The sequence below is a fragment of the Haemaphysalis longicornis genome, unplaced genomic scaffold (genome assembly GCF_048455015.1).
Source record: "Haemaphysalis longicornis isolate Haplotype H1 unplaced genomic scaffold, Haemaphysalis longicornis Haplotype H1 scaffold_7, whole genome shotgun sequence".
Lineage (NCBI taxonomy): Eukaryota > Metazoa > Arthropoda > Arachnida > Ixodida > Ixodidae > Haemaphysalis > Haemaphysalis longicornis.
The window spans coordinates 63,608,891-63,629,418 of NW_027526422.1; the positions used below are offsets into that span (position 1 = coordinate 63,608,891).

A 20,528-nucleotide genomic window follows, 5' to 3' on the forward strand; every position below is an offset into this window, starting at 1 on the left:
AGTGAGTGAGTGAGTGAGTGAGTGAGTGAGTGAGTGAGTGAGTGAGGTGAGTGAGTGAGTGAGTGAGTGAGTGAGTGAGTGAGTGAGTGAGTGAGTGAGTGAGTGAGTGAGTGAGTGAGTGAGGGAAGGAAGGAGGGATGGAGGGAGGGAGTCAGCAAGACATCTAAATATAAGAGCTACAATTTGGTTGGCTTTATCTGGATTTACAAAACATTGAAAAATATTACGACCATCGAAACAAAAAAACCGGGCCATCTCCATTAACGTGAAACCTGACGAAGGGCAAAGCATGCAGTGTATAAGTGATTCTTGGCGCCTTGGCGTTTTTAACTTTTTACCCATGGAGATGAAACCGTTGGGGGGTAGAGGTACATAGCTTTGCTGTAAAAGCACGAAGCGTTCTAGCACGAGGCGTTGGAAAGCGAGTGTCCCGGTGTGTTCTTTAGCACGCGTTTTTGCCCACGGAGATGAAACGTTCTAGCGCGAGGCGTTGGAAAACGAATGCCCCGGTGTTTTAGTACCGTGACTACATGAAACGACGACGACGATGAAAGACGCCGACAGTCCCAGCCACTAAGGGGCTTCGCCCCTAAAAAAATAGGGACAAAAAGTATAATCGACAATGATTTCAAAAACTATTTCGTCTTTGTAATATTGCCGTGAACGGGACGGTCAAATTCTTGCCAAAGACCCCGCCCTCAGTTATCAGGCCCCAACCAATGGTGGTGCGCTTCATACGGTTTTCCAAGTTACGCGCGACTGCTGGTTTCAACAGTGACCATCTTGAGACATGTCCAGTGTCGTCCTGAGAGCCTTTTAAACACTCTGCGAAGAAATGAAAGTTTGCTTGCTGGTTTCTGTGGCTAAGTGATACCACTGAAGCTTGATGTCACCCGCAAAGGGTATCTACGCGAGAACCGAAAATATGGTTTTCGTCAGGAATATGTTAATTTATCGAGCACTCAATTATCATCCACGGACCAGACGCTGGCAGTAAACAAAAGATAACTTAACTGTGAGTGGTGATTTTTCTGCACCCCTAACTACTAACTGCTACGGCAGTTCATTTCCAGCCCTCTACTCTAGCAAACATTTTGGAGCGAGATTTTATACCCGTCAAAACAGAGCCTGGCGCAATCCTTTCGGAAATGGAGGAGTCACGCTTCGGCCAGGAGATCAGAGTTAGCGCATGAGCAATTCACAGCGGCTCCTCCGGCCGCTGCCACGATGGCTGACACTGAGAGATTTTCCTTGCCTGTCGCGCAGGTAGGAATACTGATTAACGAGATCAAGCAGACCTACGCCGAGACGTTTCCGAGGCAGCACTTCCTGGATGAGAAAACGAAGGATCTCTGCCGCGATAAGGTACGTGCCTGTTTAATTCCCAATTGGGCTCGTTTGCCCCTGAGTTCTACAACGTTAGCACCAAAACTGTTGACTGTTCTCGACGCTCAGTATGGCAAGTTTATGAAGACGACAGTTTTAACAGCAAGGCTGTTTAGCGAATCGTGATTTTTCGTGTCTGCAGTTTAAAATACCAAGAAATTTCCGAGGTGAGCGTGCGTCTCGCGGCGACCGCCCAGCCACACCGTCCCCCTGCTCCCGTTTGTCAAGCCAAGCGCTCCCACTTCGGGAGATTGGTCAAAGTTGCGGCGACCGCCCGGCAGTTAGAAGGACCAATAAAATGCCGAGCGCTCGTGTGTGCGTGCCTCGCGGCGACCGCCCAGCGTCCCCGGCGCACGTTATGAGTCAAGCATACCCACTTAGGGAGATTGGTCGAGAAAGGCTAAAAAAGAAGAAAAGAAAACGCCAGCGTTCGCCGTGATCGTGGCAACACTTGCTCGGAACGAGAAAGACACGTCATAGCGCACGCCCCTACAAGGTCATGTCCAATGATTATCACGTCCAAAAAAAATTAAGAACGCTCACAAGTATAGGAACAACAATGGAGTAAATGTCGTCGCGGCAGCGAAGAAGAAGCAAATCGGCTGCAATCGTGGATTTATACCTTCGTGATGGTCGTGAAGGTTGCGTACAGCTTCGCTACCTTCAAGTCTTACGCCTTGGTGTGAGGTCTTCCATTCATTTTTTTCTTGGGCTACCGAAACACGAATATGTTGTGTCGGTCACTCTGTCACGGTGTTCGACCGCCCGGCTAAAACCAAAGAGTGCTTGAACATGAATTATATGTATAGGCAGGATGGTTCGAAACTATTAAAACGGCAAGCATGTGTCCCACACGTCCGCGTTATTCAGCACAAAGGAAACCTCGGGAAAATTCGACGTAGAATGTCTGTGCATAATCGAGGTTACCAACGTTCTTTTAATCAATAATACACGTTCGATGGTTTTTTAGGATAGCGAAAAGTTCAAGAACATCCTAAAAGATATTTCGGAAAGTGCTGTTCCAAACACCACACACACAAAAAATACAAAAATTAAGAAAGAGACGCGCACTGATGGAGGTTGTAAAAAAGCTGGAGGTTGTACCTTTAGAGATGGAATTTCAATTAAACAAACCTACTTCGAATTTCTCATCGGAGGAACACGAGCGGAGGAGCGTGAAAAGTGAGGGTGAGGAGGGAAGAGAAGAGGCTGTTACTTGATATGGGCAGCGGAAGACTTTCAGGGACATTTGCGATGAAGCTAGCAGATGCGGTGCCATTTTTCTTCTTTTTTTCCAGGTGGCCGCCATGGGACAGAAAGTTGGTTTTCCTAAGTTCATCTTAGATCCCGTTGAGTTGGACAAGGAATACCTTGGCGTAAGTCATTTTTGCCCCCTTTCACTGCCGCGTGGTACACCAAGGAAACGTTTCGAATGGGTGGATGGGGTAGCTCTAGTTTAGGGACCCCGGGCTTACTGACAGTTTTAACCACAGGGCATGAACATTTGCGTTTGGTTCCTATTTGAGTTTGGAACAGTTATTTGGCTCGAAAAAAAAAACGCAATCCTATTTGAAGTTTAACCTCGTGAAGGTGCACTGCTTTGTACAGTGTGCGCCATAGGAATGGGCCTACGGAATACTTGTGACTTTATAAAATGTGGCGGGTTTGTGCTCTTTTGTACCGGTCTGCTTGTCAACATGTCATTTTGCGCTCTCGGGTTAGCCCACGATGGTAGCACTCACTTATTAACACCCATTCACACGTTTGTCGGTACTCCTTTGCAGCTCGAAATAGACGACGACCATTTTCTCGTGAACATTCTCAAGGTGCGACGCTTCGAGTTTGCCAGAGATTTCTCCAAGATTACGAAGCCTGTCGACAAAGAAAAGTAAGCCTAAGCGCAGTCCTTTGAGTTCAGCACGTTACCGATAAATTCCGGTAGTAAAACACCACCACGATAGCAAACATTGTGTCGTCCGAGGGTTTGTCTCATAATAGAGAGAAAATAACCTATCTGCGCTGTGCGTAAAAAAAAAAACTCACGCAATTCTTGTTGTGCATTTCTTCTTTTCTAATGCTTCAACAGGGAGTGGGCGACAAATCCCCTGATCGTAAACGCGTTCTATGACATCCGAGGCAACTACGCTAGTAAGTACCCTACCGGACATGCCGTTCTTTTGTGTGAGTGTGAGTGTAAGTCCAAGTGTCGAAGTTGCTACTACATTTGAAGCGGTACTGCATTCGAAACAGTGCAGCATTCATACCGAGCGTATTTATCGTTAGAAATGTTTTATAAGAGTTGTAAATTTCATTGACCTGGAAATTAAAATTCACAATTTTGTTTCCAGCAACTTGATCACAGTACGGTCCTCAACTTTCGGCTTACCTTTATTGGAGGCTACTTTAGAGAATACGCTTGTGAACGCAAATTTGCCAGGAAATTGAGAAAGGTTCAAGTTAAGCAAAGTCTCCGGCACACCACGTTCGCGATGAATCGCCTTTGAAAGGGCCGTCAACGTTAAACCGATGAAATGCTGCACGTTCAGGTTCCCTGAAAATGTAACCTAAGCGAGCTCGGCTAAACAGGAGTCTGAACTGCGTTTGTATTGTACGTTCATGATCCTTTCCATAGGCAAGCTAGTTTCTCCTGATTAGGTTACATACATGAGTCAATGGGCTGATATATCGTTTGAGTGTGCACCATGTTATATATTTCTCGAAGAAGGCTAATTTAACACGTTGATTTTCGTTCTTTTTCGCACAGTTTACCCAGCTGGGATCTTGCGTTCCCCCATGCTCATTCTCGACAGACCGCAGTGAGTGGGATCGCTTTGTCCCTCATTTCTGCCACCTTCCTCCCTGATGTCGCGCATGCGTAAAGCACAAGTTATTCGTAGAGAAAAACTACCTCGCGATCCAAACTACAGCACTTGGGCAACAAGATATCCCAATTCAACTCTTGTCTGGTAAATTTTGCACCACTTGTGGTTACGCGCTAAATACGGGAAGCCAACAGCCAGTTCGTTAGACGATAGACTAATCCTAAGTCATATTGCCAATTCCGTTTTTAGGCAATTCACGCATACCCCAATATTGCGGTCGCCTCTTTTCGCACGTTTTTGTTCATTCTTCATTTGAGGGAGTACAGAGTGCATATAACAAGTAAATCAAATTCTTAGCGCTGATTTTCTTCGTACCAACTAGCCCGTCAGCAAACCCTTCTTGATATTTTCGAATAACTACCGCCTTTTATAATGTTTCAATGTTTTAGTTCTTTCTTAATACTTGGAAACCATAACAGTGGTGTCGAGCATTAAAACTTGTAACGTGTGCGCAACTTCGAGTCCTAATTGCTCGAAACAGTTATTTATTTCCGTGGTTACGTACTTAGCCGGTTTCCACGCACTTTTTTTTACAGGTACCTGAACTTTGGCACCATTGGCGTTGTCATCGGACACGAGATCACTCACGGTTTTGCAGGTTTCGGTACGTCCTGTCTTAGCTTTGACCCGCGGTAACTGGAGGGCCAGCTTTCTGCCATGGCAATCCCTAAAATATGTGCCTGAACTGTTCAACTTGCGGGCAGCACATCTGGAAACAAATTCATGCTTCATAGGAGGACAGAAGAATGTAATGCATTAGCCGGATGTTTCCCGAGGAATAGGCACCATTGGTTCTCGAACGAGAGTCCGCTAGGCCGTGTGCGCGCGCGTTTCTCTCTCTCTCTCTCTCTCTCTCTCTCTCTCTCTCTCTCTCTCTCTCTCTCTCTCTCTCTCTCTCTCTCTCTCTCTCTCTCTCTCTCTCTCTCTCTCTCTCTCTCTCTCTCTCTCTCTCTCTCTCTCTCTCTCTCTCTCTCTCTCTCTCTCTGTATGTGTGAGTGAGTATTTCAACCGTGAATCGAGACCGGTGCCGTGACACACACTGATTCACTAATTGACGACAGGAAATTAGGGCCTCCTATGATGTAACTGATAACGTGTCCAGCTGGAACAATGTGATAGCCATAGACAACATGACGAGCATTTGCTACTATCATTGCTTTTGCATTCTCAACGTTCCTCCAAGCACACCAAAGAACAGTCCAGAGCCAGTTGTTTATCTCGATCAGCCAAAGTTATATGAAAATATAACTGGCAAGGAAGCAAGGGGTTGCGAACGTAAAATGAAGTATGAAGCTTAGTAAGAGTAGCGGCTTGCATAACTGTGCTGCCACAAACACTGCTGACTTTAATGGAATACACAGGGCTGTGTCGTCAGTGGAAAGTTATTTGAAATCTCGAGGTCAGGCAGATTTGCGAGAAAATTTCACACATGCAACAGCTCCATGGCTCGGTTCCTTGGCCCGGCCCAAAACCGCGGGCGCGACCCTGTTTCGCTTCATTTGCCTGGAGCCATTTATCAACATAGGCGACATGAAAAGAAAGCATTAACATTGATTCATTCCACCAAAACGATTCCATCGATGCGGGTTATGGGATCTTAGTAGATGTCAATGCTCGGAGTAATGAAAACACACCGTCTGATGAATGTAAAATGCATGGTCGCATTCAATTTATGTGAGCTTCTGATAGAGCTGGCAATGTGCACACATGGGGATCATGGTATAATAAAAACGAGAGGGTGGTGCTTTCTACGCGGACGAGGGTGTAGAATATTGTTCGGTGCAGTGCCCGCCATCCTCGCATTCGAACAGATACAAGAAAATGGTCGGCATTCTCCAAATCGCGAGGGAAAATAGCCGACAAAATTTGCAAACGCCCGAATTCCTCGGCACCCCAACTGGTCGATGAAATAAACGAATGCTAAAAACAACCAAATCAACCGCGTTTCTTTAAACTCGCCAAATATTACATAATGCCGCTGAATACGTCCCCAAACCTTTGTTGTTGTTGTTGTTGTTGTTGTTGTTGTTGTTCTCGTAAAGCCAGGAGATGTCAACATCTCAAGACATTCGCGTTTAATAAGCCCTCGCAAGAACTCCCATTCAGTTTTTTAAGCGGTGTTGGCCACACAACACCTCCCTGTGGTGTCGCTTGACTTCAACTCGTGCAGAAGCTAATGAAAAAGAACCGACTGCCAATATGCTTTCTATGCGCAGGCAAAAAGTTCGACAAGCACGGCAACTTCAGCAACTGGTGGCCCGACGAGGCACTGGAGCAACTGCGGCAGCGGGCCGGCTGCTTCGTGGACCAGTTTTCGCAGTTTCCTCTTTGGGACTCCGGCCTCTACGTGAGTACATACGAGATTCCTCCCTCGCGCGTTTTCCAACGGGTTATAACTGCGCACTGTGGCTCCTTGAGCATATCGCTCAAGCGCCCCCTCACAACTCGGACGTCGATAGAGCCGGGTGCCGAAACGACCTGCGCACTTTGTATGTGCGATCGAGTCAAGTTTTCAGTGATAGCTCGCTTTAATTGCAAGAAAAAAACACCAATAAACAAACAGATCAGAACTGTTCACAAATTCAAAAAAAAAAAAAACTTCAAGCTGGTTATTAAAGAGTTCCGCTTACACAATTTCCACTTATTGTTCCACTTATTGTTTGTTGCCTTTGTCTGGCGTACAGCGCGTGTGACAATAATGTACGAGGAACATAACGCTCAAATCAGAGGAAAGTGGCTTGTTATGTATTTTAACACACTAGAAACGACAACGTGGCAACTTATGTAGCTTGTATTAAATATCTTTGCTATCATAGATTTGTATTTAAATACGAAAGCCAAAGCGCACAGAAGTACTGACCACAACGAAGATGGGGGCGATCAATTGTACAGATAAAGCATAAGGGATTGGTGAAAACTTGTCTCACAGAATATTTCTACCCTCAGTCAGGCGTTTCTGTGCAATAAAGCATCGCACGGTGTTCTTACATGTAGCAGCAGCAACGTTTGTAGGAATGACAGCTCTTGATCTGTTGCAGGCTGAGCACTAAGACAAACATGTCATCAGAGTCCTTCAAGGGGCTCTGATGTCATCCACGCCCGTACAAACTTTGATTTATTCTTGGCAAGCGCCTTAAAGCAGATGACTTCTTAAGCAAAAAAAAAAAAAAAAAAGAACACTAAATTTCCGTTTTTTTTGTCTTTTTACATTTTTGTGTTCATTCTGATTATTACTTGTGCCTACCGCGGTTTCTGCAGGTGAATGGCAACATGACACTCGAAGAGAACATTTGTGACTCGACTGCAGTGAAGCAAGCATTTTACGTAAGCCCCGCTTATCCGTGTGGAGCATGCGCGGCAGCCCTTCTCCTTGTAAGCAGTTGTACGATATGAACAACCAGTAGAGTTTTTGCAATGAAAGGAAAGGATTTGTGATAACGCAACAAACGTGTACAAGCTCGAACAACCCTTGTATTAGTAGCACAGGCGTAAGCGCATCACCGCAGCACACTTGAGTTGCGTCTAAACACCGTAGCTACGGTTTTATACACTGCCGAACGAAGTCGGACGTCCCGCAACTATGCATCTATGCAACTATGATAAGAAGAAGTTAACTTGGAGTAGGCGCAGATCCTGCGTCACAGAAATGACATTTTTATGTTTTGCTTGATTGAGACTCAATTATACCAAACTCAGACGTGTGTGTTTCTGAATTCTAAGGGCAAACTTTGAGCCCCTTGCAAACAAAACGATGATTCGTCGCGCTTTTGCTTCTTGAGAAAGCTATAAAATGAATTTACCAGCACAAGAAATTGAGCCTGACGACCAACGGAAAACTGCAGCCCCATCATAGCCTCCTGTATTTTTTTTTAATTGCAACCCGTCGCCAGCTTCACAATAGCTGTGAGTGGGACGCCTGTTTCGCCCCCATGTCGTAAGGTGGGGCCCCGAGCTCAGCCTGGATCACCCGACTGTAACTGAATTCGAGAACGGCTTGTGCCTGGTTGCCAAGGCAACCGATGCTCGAGATTACAGAAGTAGCGGCGCTGTGGCCAGCGATAGAAAACTCACCGCCCCGGCGGGGCACGTTTCGCCAACGTTGCCGCTTTCATTCATGCGTCGCCCCGAGATTAACCGGTCACGGGACTAAAGCGTTGGGAAGGCTAAAAATGGGGGGATAGTGGCCGGAGTAGAAGGCAAGGGCTTGGTTGGCCACTCGAGGCTGATGCGTTTGTCATTGAAAAAAATACAGGAGACTATGGTGACTGCTGGGAAGACCAGATCGTTCTGATTCAGCGGGCACGCAAAGCAGCAGAGGCCGTTGGGTCCCTGAACCAAGGGTACCCACCCCTGATGACCCCGTCGGAAACTGTAGCACGTGGCACAAGACCTCGTTGGAGTGCCGCCCAACCACTAAAAAATACAAATAAACGTTTTCCCTCCCTCCTTTACGTTTACTTTTAAAGGGTGCTCCACGACAAGCAGTGTCGTAATGCGGGGAAGGTTGAAGGTAGCAAAAGCAGAAGGATACGAAATGCAATGTGAAAACACATGCCTGAGAGCAGAAAGCACCCGAGAGGAGAGAAAAAAATGCACTCATACTTAACGTATATGCTGCAAGGCGAAGTTGTACAACAGCATATTCCGGGAATGTTATACGCAGACGACATTGTTCTTTTAGCTGATAACCAGACCGATATGCAACGGCTCCCAAATATTAGCGGCCAGGAAGCCACCAACCTCGGTTTAAATTTTAGCGCAGAAAAATCGGGAATAGTGGTTTTCAGTGACACTACCACTGACGCAGTGTCTGTCCAGGATGGCGAATTACCCAGAGTGAAGGAATATAAATATCTGGGAATGTGGATAAACGAAGGGGATAACTACTTAAGAACTCACGTGGAGCAACTTAAGAGCGAGGGAAAGCGAAACGCAGCTATAATGAAGCATAGAGCTCTGTGGAGGTATAACAAATATGAAGTAGGGAGAGGAATGTGGAAAGGAGTAATGGTTCCGGGTCTCACATTTGCAAATGCTGTACTCTGCTTAAAATCAGACGTTCTATCCGGCCTTGGAGTTAACCAGAGAACAGTAGGCCGTTTGGCCTAAGGCGCGCATAGAAAAACAACTAACGAATATGGGCTTGGCGTCGTTTGAAGTTTGAGAAGCGTAGAGTAAAATATGTTTTGAGAGGAGCTTGAGAGCAATGGATCAACGTAGGTAGCAGCTAAGGTGTTTAGGTAGGTACCTATACTTGAAAAGCGTGGACACACAGTGGTTAAGAAATACTAGAAAGCTAACGATGAAATACGGAAAGGGCAGTGGCGAATCCAAAACAGCCAAGGTAATGGTAATCAAAAAAGAGGCAAGGCAGATATAAACGGATAAATGGAGAGAAAAAAATGGAAGCTAAAACGTCGTTAGAGATGTACAGGGCGGAGAAATTGGACATCAGAAATGAAAATTTCTAGGATAATTCCCAGGGCAGTGCTTTGTTTTTTGAGGCTAGAGCAAGTTGTTTGCGAACTAAGAGCGTTGTGGGGAAGTATTCACAAAATGATGGGGTATGTGTGGTCTGCGGAAAAGAAACAGAAACTATGCGGCACATAGTGTTAGAATGCGAGAGTATCCATCCAAATCTAGATGAGGGAAATATTCGGCTTCAAGAAGCCCTAGAATTTAAGGGTAGCACAGAGGAAGTTAACTTCAAGGCTGTCGGGGCGACGAAAAGAAGATTAGAATGCTGGTGGACGAAAAGCATAGAGGAAAATATTGCCTAGGACAGTTACCACCTGTAACGGAAAAAAAAAGTATTTTGTGCCTAATAAGTTTTTTGTGCCTGCCCTAAGCAGAGCTACTATGAAACCAAGAGTATAAAACATAGGTATATTAGTCCTTTTTGGTAAGATGACACACGTCATCACCCCACTACAAAGGGGAAGCCAATAGCAATCATCATCAATCATCATCAGATCTGATAACAGCTTGGCGGAAGCCGAACTGTCATCGGGTTGTACAAGGTAGGAGTCGGGGGATTGTCCAAGGAACTAAATGTAGCCTATCATACCTGTTACCGACCTCTTCGGTGACTGTAAGCGGCAGGACATGACGATCAAGTGTGCGACTACGTAAAAGCTCTTGAAAACGGTTGCTTGAGGCAATTGAAAGCAGTTTGCGGCAAAGGTTACTTCAAAGCAAAGCTATCTTTAAAGCAACTTCGACATTTGCCGCGCTTAAAAATTATGTAACCTATATACACCGGCTCATGTGTCCGTCACCGACCTGAACGTTTCCTCCGCGTGACTCCATAAAGTTTTGGAGATAAAGAGGTCGTCTCAAAAATACATCAAGGATGCCGCCAGCTTATTGTCTTGGATAGGCTCCGGTATGCGTCCAGGAGCTGGGACGTGGTGCTACAAACGGAAATGGCGGCATCACTCATATTGCTGCCAGAAGGGACGTAACCTTCTTTTGTAATGCATCATCTCATTCATATGCGTCACCACCCGTGACGTCGATGCAGTGCAGTGGAGTGAAGCAAGAGTGAGTGCGAATCTAATGGTTTCTGCGGTCGTACGGGACCTGAAACGAAGAAAGGTGGTGTTCAAACACAGAGCGTTCGGCGTTAATAGAGCATCACACGCAGCTTCGCTGGTCGATCGTGCGTTGGGTACGAGAGTGTCTAGAATTTTTCATACGCTGTGGAGCTCCACAAGGGAACAAACAGGAGGTGTGCTACGGGTGCCGTCGACATTTCTTACCAGGAACAAGATGCTCGATCTTGGCTTCGTTCAACAGCAATCATTGCAGCCTCAAAGCGCCAGGTGCCCTAGGCGTGCTGGTCCGGTTATCGCGGAAACCCGCAAGCGTGCTCCACCGTTCACTTGCTTGCTATGCGGCGAAGCTCACCCACAAAGCCGGCATATCGAAGGCTGTATTTCTGTTTGACACGAACTACAAGAACTTCCGGACGATCCAGACGACGTTACGCGAATGTACGGAATCAGCGCTCACGCTTTAAGGGAAAGATATGCAGAAATAGTAGCCTTTAATTTAAAATGAAGAAATCGGCCATGCTAAGGTCAAAGTTGACTTACCCCGCATACGTTCTGGGCGATGATTTCCAGCAGTTGAAAACTAACAGAACGTTGAGAGACACTGCAAATAGCTCATCACAGAGGTTGTGAGACTGCGGCGGCTGCATGCTGACCATTTTGGTTTGATCTGGTGAATTTTGCAAACAATGGAGAAAAGGGTAAAAGCTGTATTTTCTGTCCGAAAATGGGGCTGAAAGTGAAATGCATCGCCCCACCCACAAATTTATGTTTATTTTATTCCAGGCTTACAGGCGCTGGGCTGCGAAACACGGCGAAGAGCCACGCTTACCAGCCCTCGGACTGACCAATGAACAAGTCTTTTTTATCCAGTACGCCCAGGTCTGTACATGAGTTTCCAGCGTCGGAAAATTGTGATGATATTGCGTCGTAAGGCTTTCGGTGCGTTTGGTCAATGTCTGTTTGCTCAAGGTGAAAAAAAAAAAGCTAAATGATAAATTGCAGCAGAACCTCGTCTATGAGATTTTGAGAAGACTGTGAAATAAAAAGAAGTGTTATCCGAGAAAGCATATTTTGCGCAATTATAGTGGACTAAAACAAGTTGCAGAGGAACCAAGCTTTCACAACATTACTGCCTGAACAACACAATATTTCGAACGTATCGATGCATGGCATATCAATTCAAGTCCTTATACAGTTATTTTAGCCATTATATATCCTTCTAGCTCCTACTTTTTTTCTTACTGTATGTTGGATACTTTCTTACAATAAAGTGAGTTCCTTTGATCTGTTTGTACAGTTGTGGCGAACGCATGAACGTGTTTTCGGTAGGTTACTATGTTTTAGCGCTGAGTACTATGGTTCTTACATTTATGCTTTATTTTTCCCCTTGCACTCTTATACTTTCCACAACTGCTACCCGGGAACGCAGATTTGGTGTGAAGTTGTGAGTGACGAAGGCTACAAGAAATACGAGACCGAGACGCACAGTCCTGGCAAGTACAGGTGAGCGCACGAGAGAACAAAATATTGTGTACTAAGCCCCCCTAAATTTCCATAAAAGTTTATAGCTGTCGATTTCCGTGAATGTGAACAAGAAGCATGGCGCATATTCGGTCTCCCAATAACAAGAACATGCAGAGCTTGCTTTATTTTATGCTAGCAAGCTGAATAGCCAAAAAAAAAAAAAAAAACGCCCTCTATGTAAATAATAAGCCACATCTCGTGAGGTTAGAGTTGACGTTGTCTTGATCGTTGGTGGTGTTGACTGCTATCTATAACACGTTTCAGGTCCAACGGTGCCTTGCAGAACTTCGACGAATTCGCGAAGGCCTTCCACTGTCCGCTGGGAAGCTACATGAACCCGGAGAAGAAATGCTCCCTCTGGGACTAGACACACTCTCTACCGGCGTGCCCACTTTGGACTTCTGGTCTCGCACGATATGTCGTGCAAATGCCGCACTACCGAAGAGCCCACAACAGCAAAGCGCTCCGTACGCGCGTACAGTGCAGTGCCGCTGAGGCGTCTCTTCCCTTCTTCACGTGACGTCGTTCCTCAAGCTCTGACATTCAACAGTGACGTCACGCCTTTCGGCGCTAACGTGTTACTGACGTTCCTGTGGTCGTGCATCTGCGGTCCAACCTGGACCAAAGTCGCCAGCAAGTCAGCGCCGAACAGTTTCCTTCAATGCCCACCTGTCATGCTGTAGTGTGATGAACATGAACCTAAGCTCGTTACTTTTCATGAGGTGAAGTGCGAAAAGCAGTCCATTTCGCTTTTTTTACCCTTATGATCGCCTGTTGTGTTACCGTTACGACGTAAGGGTGTTTGTTCGTACCGCAATGTAAACGCCGCCGAGCAGCTGCATGCATGAGCAAGTGCTTTTCTTTTTGTGCCGACAAATTTATTGTTTTTTTAAAGGCCAAAGCCTTAGGTGCCCTTTGTGCAAACCGGCGTTGTTGTTGTCTGGTACCGAAAATGGACGCCGTTGTAAGGAGCAAAAAGACGTATGGGTAGAAGAGTTCGTATGGGAATGGACCCCGGTTCTAGAGTAGGAGCGGACTGCGTTACCACCGAGCCACATCAGCACATTTTCTGCGGCAGAACTAGACTAGTACGTGTGGCGCTGACGTCACATTGCGAGAAGGTGAACGTGTCGTCACGTGAGTAGAACAGGTGCGCATCAGCTACGGAGTATTCTGATTTTTGAACAGGCTACGGCGTGAAGTGTCACAGTCATCCTGTCGATGCAAATAGCGCCAAAAAGCGCAAAAGCAAAAGTGAAAAAAGAGACGCAAACACGCTGTAGCAGTAAGAGGCCTCATTAAAAGTGGACATAATGCTTTTGACTTCAAAGCACGTGAGCAGACTTAAGTGCCCCGAGGTATTTTTCTCTCCTTTTTTTGTTTTTTTTTTTGCTTTGAGTCTGTTTCTCTGCAAGCTTTAGCATGTTTAACAAAACGGCTTGTTTGTAGAAACGGTTGTTTTCTGCAAGGTGGAAACTTCGTGCACATATAAAAATCACATAAACATGATATTAGCTCTTTTACACAAGATAATCGCAGTAAGGTATGATTTTTTGTTCTGTCGTCACCGCCTTGTTGAAGTCAATTTCCAGCATAACGCGAACCATTCATATTACTGCAAGGAGGGTTTTCTTACAAACTCCGAAAACGTGCATCCATGGGTGGCACCTGTTTAGACGATGTTGCCTGGTCTCGTTATGGTTTAGAGCATGAGAGCACAATTTCTACATCAATGTGTGGGCGGGTGTGCTTGGAATAAAAGACAGTTGTCTAAACATGGAGCAGTAGTTCCAGCCGTAAAAAAAAAAAAAAGAAAAAAGGTTCTTCAGAAGCTGCCTAGAAAGTGAAGCTTCCGATACGGGAGCGTAGATGTGTATGTGGATGTACCGGTACGCACTAATGCAGCGCTTACGGCGCCGTTTATACATTGCGAGTTGTTGCATGCGCAGATGCGTAGGCACCAAGCTGTCTCTCCAGTACCCATGTTGAACGTCTCGGGGCCACCGAAAGGCGAACGGGCGCATGCATACCTGCCTTTCTTTTCTGGTTTAGAACGTTCAAGGAACGTGCAGTTTTATGGACATGAAGATGGAATAGAAATTCAAACACTTGTAGTACTGCTTGTAAGTAAAAGACATAGTGTTGTCTGATAGTGAGTCCGGGGAGTTTGAGACGATGAATTGTGTCTGCGAAGGCCGCTAGGGATGGAATGCCTCTGATACCTTTCGAGTACAGGCGAAGGCGATTGCAACGTTACAAGCAAAGCCTAATTCGTGGTGGTGAGTGCGGCTGTGGGCTACTTGTTGTCCTGACGGAAATGCCATCCGCCGAGACTCCTGGGGAAGCGAGCAGATCAGCGCTGTTCAGAAAGCGTGAGCTTCTCTGGAAGCGAATTTTTAGAAAGAACAAAGACTGTGTGTAGCTTTCATTCCTGTACATGGCACAACCTTTCCTCCGCGTTACTTGAGGTGGCCGCAGAGCCATTTACGGCTCCTGCAGGCGTGCTTCCCTCGTGACTTCGCTGGCGATGTTGAGCGCGTTACAAACACGACGGTCGGTTGCACTTGTTGCTATGTCCCATGTTTAGAACTCCGCATGTTTCATATTTGAGCGATTATGAACGTTGATGTCTCTTCGAATTTTATATGTAGACTTAAGAAAAGTCTTCGAGGTTCAATAGTGCTGCCGCGTCAGGTAAGACAGTCCCGCGCCCTGATGTATGTCTCTTGAAAGGGGGGGAGATCTGTCGGGAGCACTGGATAAACACATTTCTGACGTTGTTGGACTCCCTTACATTGAGCTGTACCTTGACTGTGCCGAATGGGCTTGTGCATTTCCTGCTGTTCGGTGACATTTTGGGTGTGTGAGCGCGAAAACCGTATGTATAGCCACGCGTATTGCATTGTCCTCACGGTGCGTTTTCTATCTCGCGGAGTCACCACTGACTAGATAAGAACGCCTCCTAATAACCCTCTTGTCCTCGTTTTATGAAAAGATCACCATACGCAAATTCCTAACCGATCATTGACTCCGTAGCATATAACAAAACTGATAACCTTACAGACGCCGACTGTATTGTCTTCTAGACGCCCCTAGGTGAACAGAATTAATTCGTAGCCCCGTAACAGCGAGCCTCATAGCCGCCTGCATGTAACCATTTGTGCGTTTACACTTCATTTTAATGGAGATTACTGAGCATGTTTTAGCTACTAAATCACCACAAGTTGTAGAGAAGAAAATTGCGAACAGAATGATTCACAGCATCCCTCCACTACCAGCAAGCGTTCTTCTTTTTTAATTTTCGCTTTTCTTGTTCGGGGTTTGGTGAACGAGTTTGGGAGCACTCTTGATGGAGTCTGAAAGCCGTGCGAAAATTCACCGAAGATCACGTAGAAAAAGTTCCAACGCGTGGATCAGCAGAGAGGTTAACTTGTTGCTATTGCTTTTATAACTTTGTGATCCGGTCATTTTGCTTTTCTTCGTCTAATTATTCAGTATTTCAGTTACTACCCGCCGCGGTGGCTCAGTAATAAAGAAAAAAAAAGCCGCGGTGGCTCAGTGGCTAAGGCGTTGCGCTGCTGAGCACGAGGTCTCGGGTTCGATTCCCGGCCGCGGCGGCCGCTGCGTTGCGTTGCGTCGGCGTTGCGTCGGCGCGTTAAACCCTACATTCAATCAAATCAATCAGTATTTCAGTTACTGAGGCCTGCGTGTTTGTTTTTGTTGTTTTTATTGTCTTATATAGCCGTTCTGAAGCGTACAAATCCTGTCCAATTGTGTTGGCGTCATTTGGAGGCCCTTTTTTCTAGTCAGTGTTGATTACATGTCAGCCGTGTGACCCTGGCGCGCCAAGTGTCGTCCTCCTCAAGTGCTTCCATCAAGGACAAAATTTTGACCATCGCGCGCGTGTGGTTCGGACAACTGTGTGGCTGACATTTCGCTGAGCCCAATTAAACGCGAGAATGGTTCTGTGGACTTTTTTGTCTCCAGCAAGTCAATAAAAAAGAAAAGAATGTTGAAAAATGTGTTGAAGAACGACAAGGCAAGATCGACAGCTTTCGTAACGAGCGCGGCACAGATATGGCGACGATGATCATTGGTCAGTAGAAGGCAATTGACCACCAACAGTGTTGGCAACTACAAACGGTCTCCGCCTGCCCCGCCTGCGTTATCGTCTCGACAACGGGGCTTAACTAAAACTATCCAAAATATAAACTAAAACTAAGCTAACTAAAACTATCTGGTTTTTAGAAAGCCAAGCAAGTTTCCTCAAAGCAGTCTTGGGAAAGGGTTTTAGCGAGAGGTTGACGTCAAGGGGTATACATACATACATACATACTCTTGGTACACATACCTTGGTTATGACGATGAAATAAGCAAGGGTATAGCCTTGCCTTCGGCGGCGAGATATGGCGATAAAAATGGCAAGTGTGTAGCCTTGTCTTCGGCGGCGAGTTATGGCGAGTTACGCCTTAGCTTCGGTGGCGAGGGGTGGTGATAAAAATTCCCCCGCATTTCCCCGAGGGGGAGAATGTGAAAGTGCGAATGCACGGTTGTCGGCCCGCTTGCGGCGCTTGCGCGCGGCCCCCGCAGCCCACCGCCTCGCCGCCTTCTCTTCCATCTCTTCCATCGGGTTTGTAGTATCACGTGTACACCACGCAGTTATCAAGCCGCTATAACGCCGCTGAGTCGCCAACGCACGCGACGTAGTTTGAATGCGTTAAAGATATAAGGCGCGTTACTCACACTGATATCAGCGTGGCGTCCGTGGCTTAGCCGGTAGAGCGTCGCGCTGCGGCCGCAAAGTCCTCGGATCGAAACCTGGCGCCGGATGCTGTTTCTTTTTTAAATATAGAGGAGCACTGCGGACGCCGCCGCCGCCGCCGCCGGCGGTGGATGGTTTGGGGTCGCTTATAAAGTGCATTCGCACTTAAAAACGACAAAGGCATAGACTTACCTTCGGCGGCGAGTTATGGCTATGAAATTGGCAAGGGCACTTCGGCGTCGAGTTACGGATATGGAAATGGCAAAGGTATACATATACTTACCTTCTGCGTCGAGTTACGGATATGAAAATGGCAAGGGTATTACCTTCGGCAAGCCTTACCTTCCGTGTTTCCTTCCTGTGTCCGTGTTTCCTTCCTAAGTCCTATCGTTTTTTGTTCAAGCTGAAATTTCAAGTACCTTCGGCGTCGAGTTATGGATATGAAAATTCCATGGGTGTGTATAGTCTTACCTTCGGCGGCGAGTTACGAATACGAACATGGCAAGGGTATAATATAGACTTACCTTTGGCCTCGAAATATGGATAGGAAAATGGCAAGGCATTAAATTGCCTTCGACGTCGAGTTATGGAGATGATACTGGCAAGGGTATATATAGCTTTACCTTCGGCGTCGAGTTATGGAGATTCATTGAAAACGGCAAGGGTATAATATAGCCTTACCATCGGCGGCGAGTTACGAATATGAACAAGCCAAGGGTATTATATAGCCTTACCTTTGGCCTCGAATTATGAATATGAAAATGGCAAGGGCATTATAGCTCGCCTTCGGTGTCGAGTTATGGATATAATGGCAAGGGTATATACAACCTTACCTTTGGCGGAGAGTTAGGAATATGAACATGGCAAGGGTATTATATCACGTTACCTTTGGCCTCGAATTATGGATATGAAAATGGCAAGGGCATTATAGCTTGCCTTCGACGTCAAGTTATGGAGATGAAATTGGCAAAGGTATGCATAGCCTTACCTTCGGCGGCAAGTTATGGATGTGAATATGGCAAGGGTACGTATTATATAGCCTTACCTTCGGCGTCGAGTTAGAAATGAAAATAACAAGAGTACCTTCGGTGGCGCGTTACGGAAATGAAAATGGCAAGGGTACACTTCGGCGGCGAGTCACGGATTTGAAAATGGCAAGGGCATTATCTTACCTTCGGCATCGAGTTATATATCGAAAATGGCAAAAGTATGCATAGCCTTACCTTTGGCTGCGAGTCATAGATGTGATTATGGCAAGGGTACGTGTTATATAGCCTTACCTTCGGCGTCGAGTTCTGGAGATGACAATGGCAAGAGTATCTAGCCTTACCTCCGGCAGCGAATTATGGAATGAAAATGGCAACGTACTTCGGCGTCGAGTTACGGATATGAAAATGGCGCGGGCATTATAGCCTTACCTTCGGCGTCGAGTTATGGAGATGAAAATGACAAGGGCATTATAGCCTTGCCTTCGGCGTCGAATTATGGAGATGAAAATAACAAGGGTACCTTCGGCAGTGAGTTACGGATATGAAAATGGCAAGGGCATTATATAGCCTTACCTTCGGCGTCGAGTTATGGAAATAAAAATGGCGAGGGTACATATAGCCTTACCTTCAGCGTCGAGTTATGGAAATGAAACTGGCAATTGCAAGGATATATCCTCAATTCGCGGCGTCCCTCCGCGGCGGCCAAGTTGCAAAAGAGAACGAGGACAGGAAAGAAGAAAGCGAAGGAGGAGAGCATTGCGAAGGTGTGACGCATAGATTTTCATACAATAATTGCATGAAACTCTATGGTGTGAAGAGGAAAACGGTGTGCCGCAAGTGCCGGACGTGTGCTCCGCGGCGGCGACCCGCACTAGATAACGCCGGAGTATACCGCCCGCCGTCATGTGTTCCCCGATGACCCAATCACTTCCTATACCAAGAGAAAATGGTAGCTGGTCCCAGCTGGTTCGTGGTTAAATTCCCACCTGGTCCCAGCTGTGAATTTAGTCATTAACCATAAACCAGCTGGGACCAACTACATTTTCACCTGGGTAGGACGAAGGAATTGCTTCGTCTGCGGTTCCAAAGCAGCAGCTTTGCGTCGTCGCCGATAAGACTGCAGTTCGCACTGCGTTTTAACTTCGCATTAGGGAATATCCTAATCATGTGCAGCTTTCCCGCTCATGGCAGTCCTTTCAACAGTGATTACTCTGCAATTTTTTAGCTAAATGAAAAGTTCTTTTGCACAGCTGATATTTGGGGTGAATACTTGCTTTGTGCAGTTTTAAGTCGCGCACGTTGTGCGACTGGGTTCCTGAGTCATGGGAACTATCCCATAGAAATGCATGGGGAGTTAGATTTGACAGCGAATTACACAAAAAAATATTCAGAAACCTGAAATGTTCTTTTAGCGTTTTAATCTTCACGTTGACTTCTAGCTTTATGCCAAATGTCATTTTCCTAAAGTGGTTTTTCTAGGTTCCCGAGAGGTTGTAATTTTGAGCGAGAAAGCTGGGTATGCATCAGCCATTTTTTATGCGAACCTATGTTGTCCGGTTGGAACGGAATGAACTGTCCCGGGGATGCGGTTTTGCTTGCGGAAAAGCCAACGTAAAGCTGCATGATCTGGATGTGCTTGCTTTGCGGCGGAGCCAACTTTAAACACGGCCCCTAAAACTGGAAGCAAAGAATACCGAGATTAAAGTATTGTTCGCGTGCGGTATACTCCGTAAACAAGGCGAGGTGCTAAATATCGACTAAAAAGCTAATATTTTAGTGTTCTGGCAGGATCGGTACCAAATAAAGCAAAGGCACTGTGCAAAGCATGGAGTGTTGAAGAGTATGGAATAGTGTAGGATGTTAAAGCGATAGCTGCACCAGAAAAAAATAGCACGAATTTGCCTTTGACGACTGTCCCTAAATGGAAAGCCTTGTTTGGCTGGAGAGAATAACTGAAGAAAATTACTTTGGACAATTGGTAGCTTGAGTAGTGGGTGACGTAGCTAGGAATTTCGTTGCGGGGGAAGAGGTGTTTAAATGTATGAACAGAAAATAAATGCACAGGGACAGCAGTTTCACTGTTTCTTGGATGGAGATCATGATTTGCTAAAAGTTAAGAAAGTGGAGAAAAACGTGCCCCAGTGGTGTCGAAGCCCACTACCATCAGATTATGCATTGGAACGGTTGTCCGCCACTTCTTGAGGTCTTCACGCACATGTAACCACATCCTAAGCTTGGGGTGGTAGCCAGCGCCGCTACAACTTGGGGTGAATGGGATATTTTTAAGCTCTGCACCGTCACTCGAGTTCCTTACAGCTTGACAATTCGCAGTCAACTGACGAGTAAACCTATTGTACTACCTTTGGTACCAGTAGCACACCCAAGATTTGACATTGGGGCAGAGCCTTGTATGCACGCGCCACTGAGC

At 46.2% G+C, this 20,528-nt stretch overlaps 1 protein-coding gene across 1 annotated transcript in view; it reads left to right on the forward strand.

Moving 5' to 3' along the window:
- The window catches only part of LOC144145809 (neprilysin-1-like), a gene marked incomplete in the record, with an annotated part of 116,429 nt that extends 101,024 nt beyond the window's left edge, over window positions 1-15,405 (forward strand). The window contains 11 exon segments of the mRNA XM_077677566.1: window positions 1,267-1,365; window positions 2,685-2,762; window positions 3,171-3,274; window positions 3,473-3,534; window positions 4,151-4,202; window positions 4,805-4,872; window positions 6,485-6,615; window positions 7,527-7,592; window positions 11,609-11,704; window positions 12,255-12,328; window positions 12,614-15,405. Of these exon segments, the coding sequence (XP_077533692.1) occupies window positions 1,267-1,365; window positions 2,685-2,762; window positions 3,171-3,274; window positions 3,473-3,534; window positions 4,151-4,202; window positions 4,805-4,872; window positions 6,485-6,615; window positions 7,527-7,592; window positions 11,609-11,704; window positions 12,255-12,328; window positions 12,614-12,716 (933 nt within the window).
- Window positions 15,406-20,528: the final 5,123 nt, after the last annotated feature.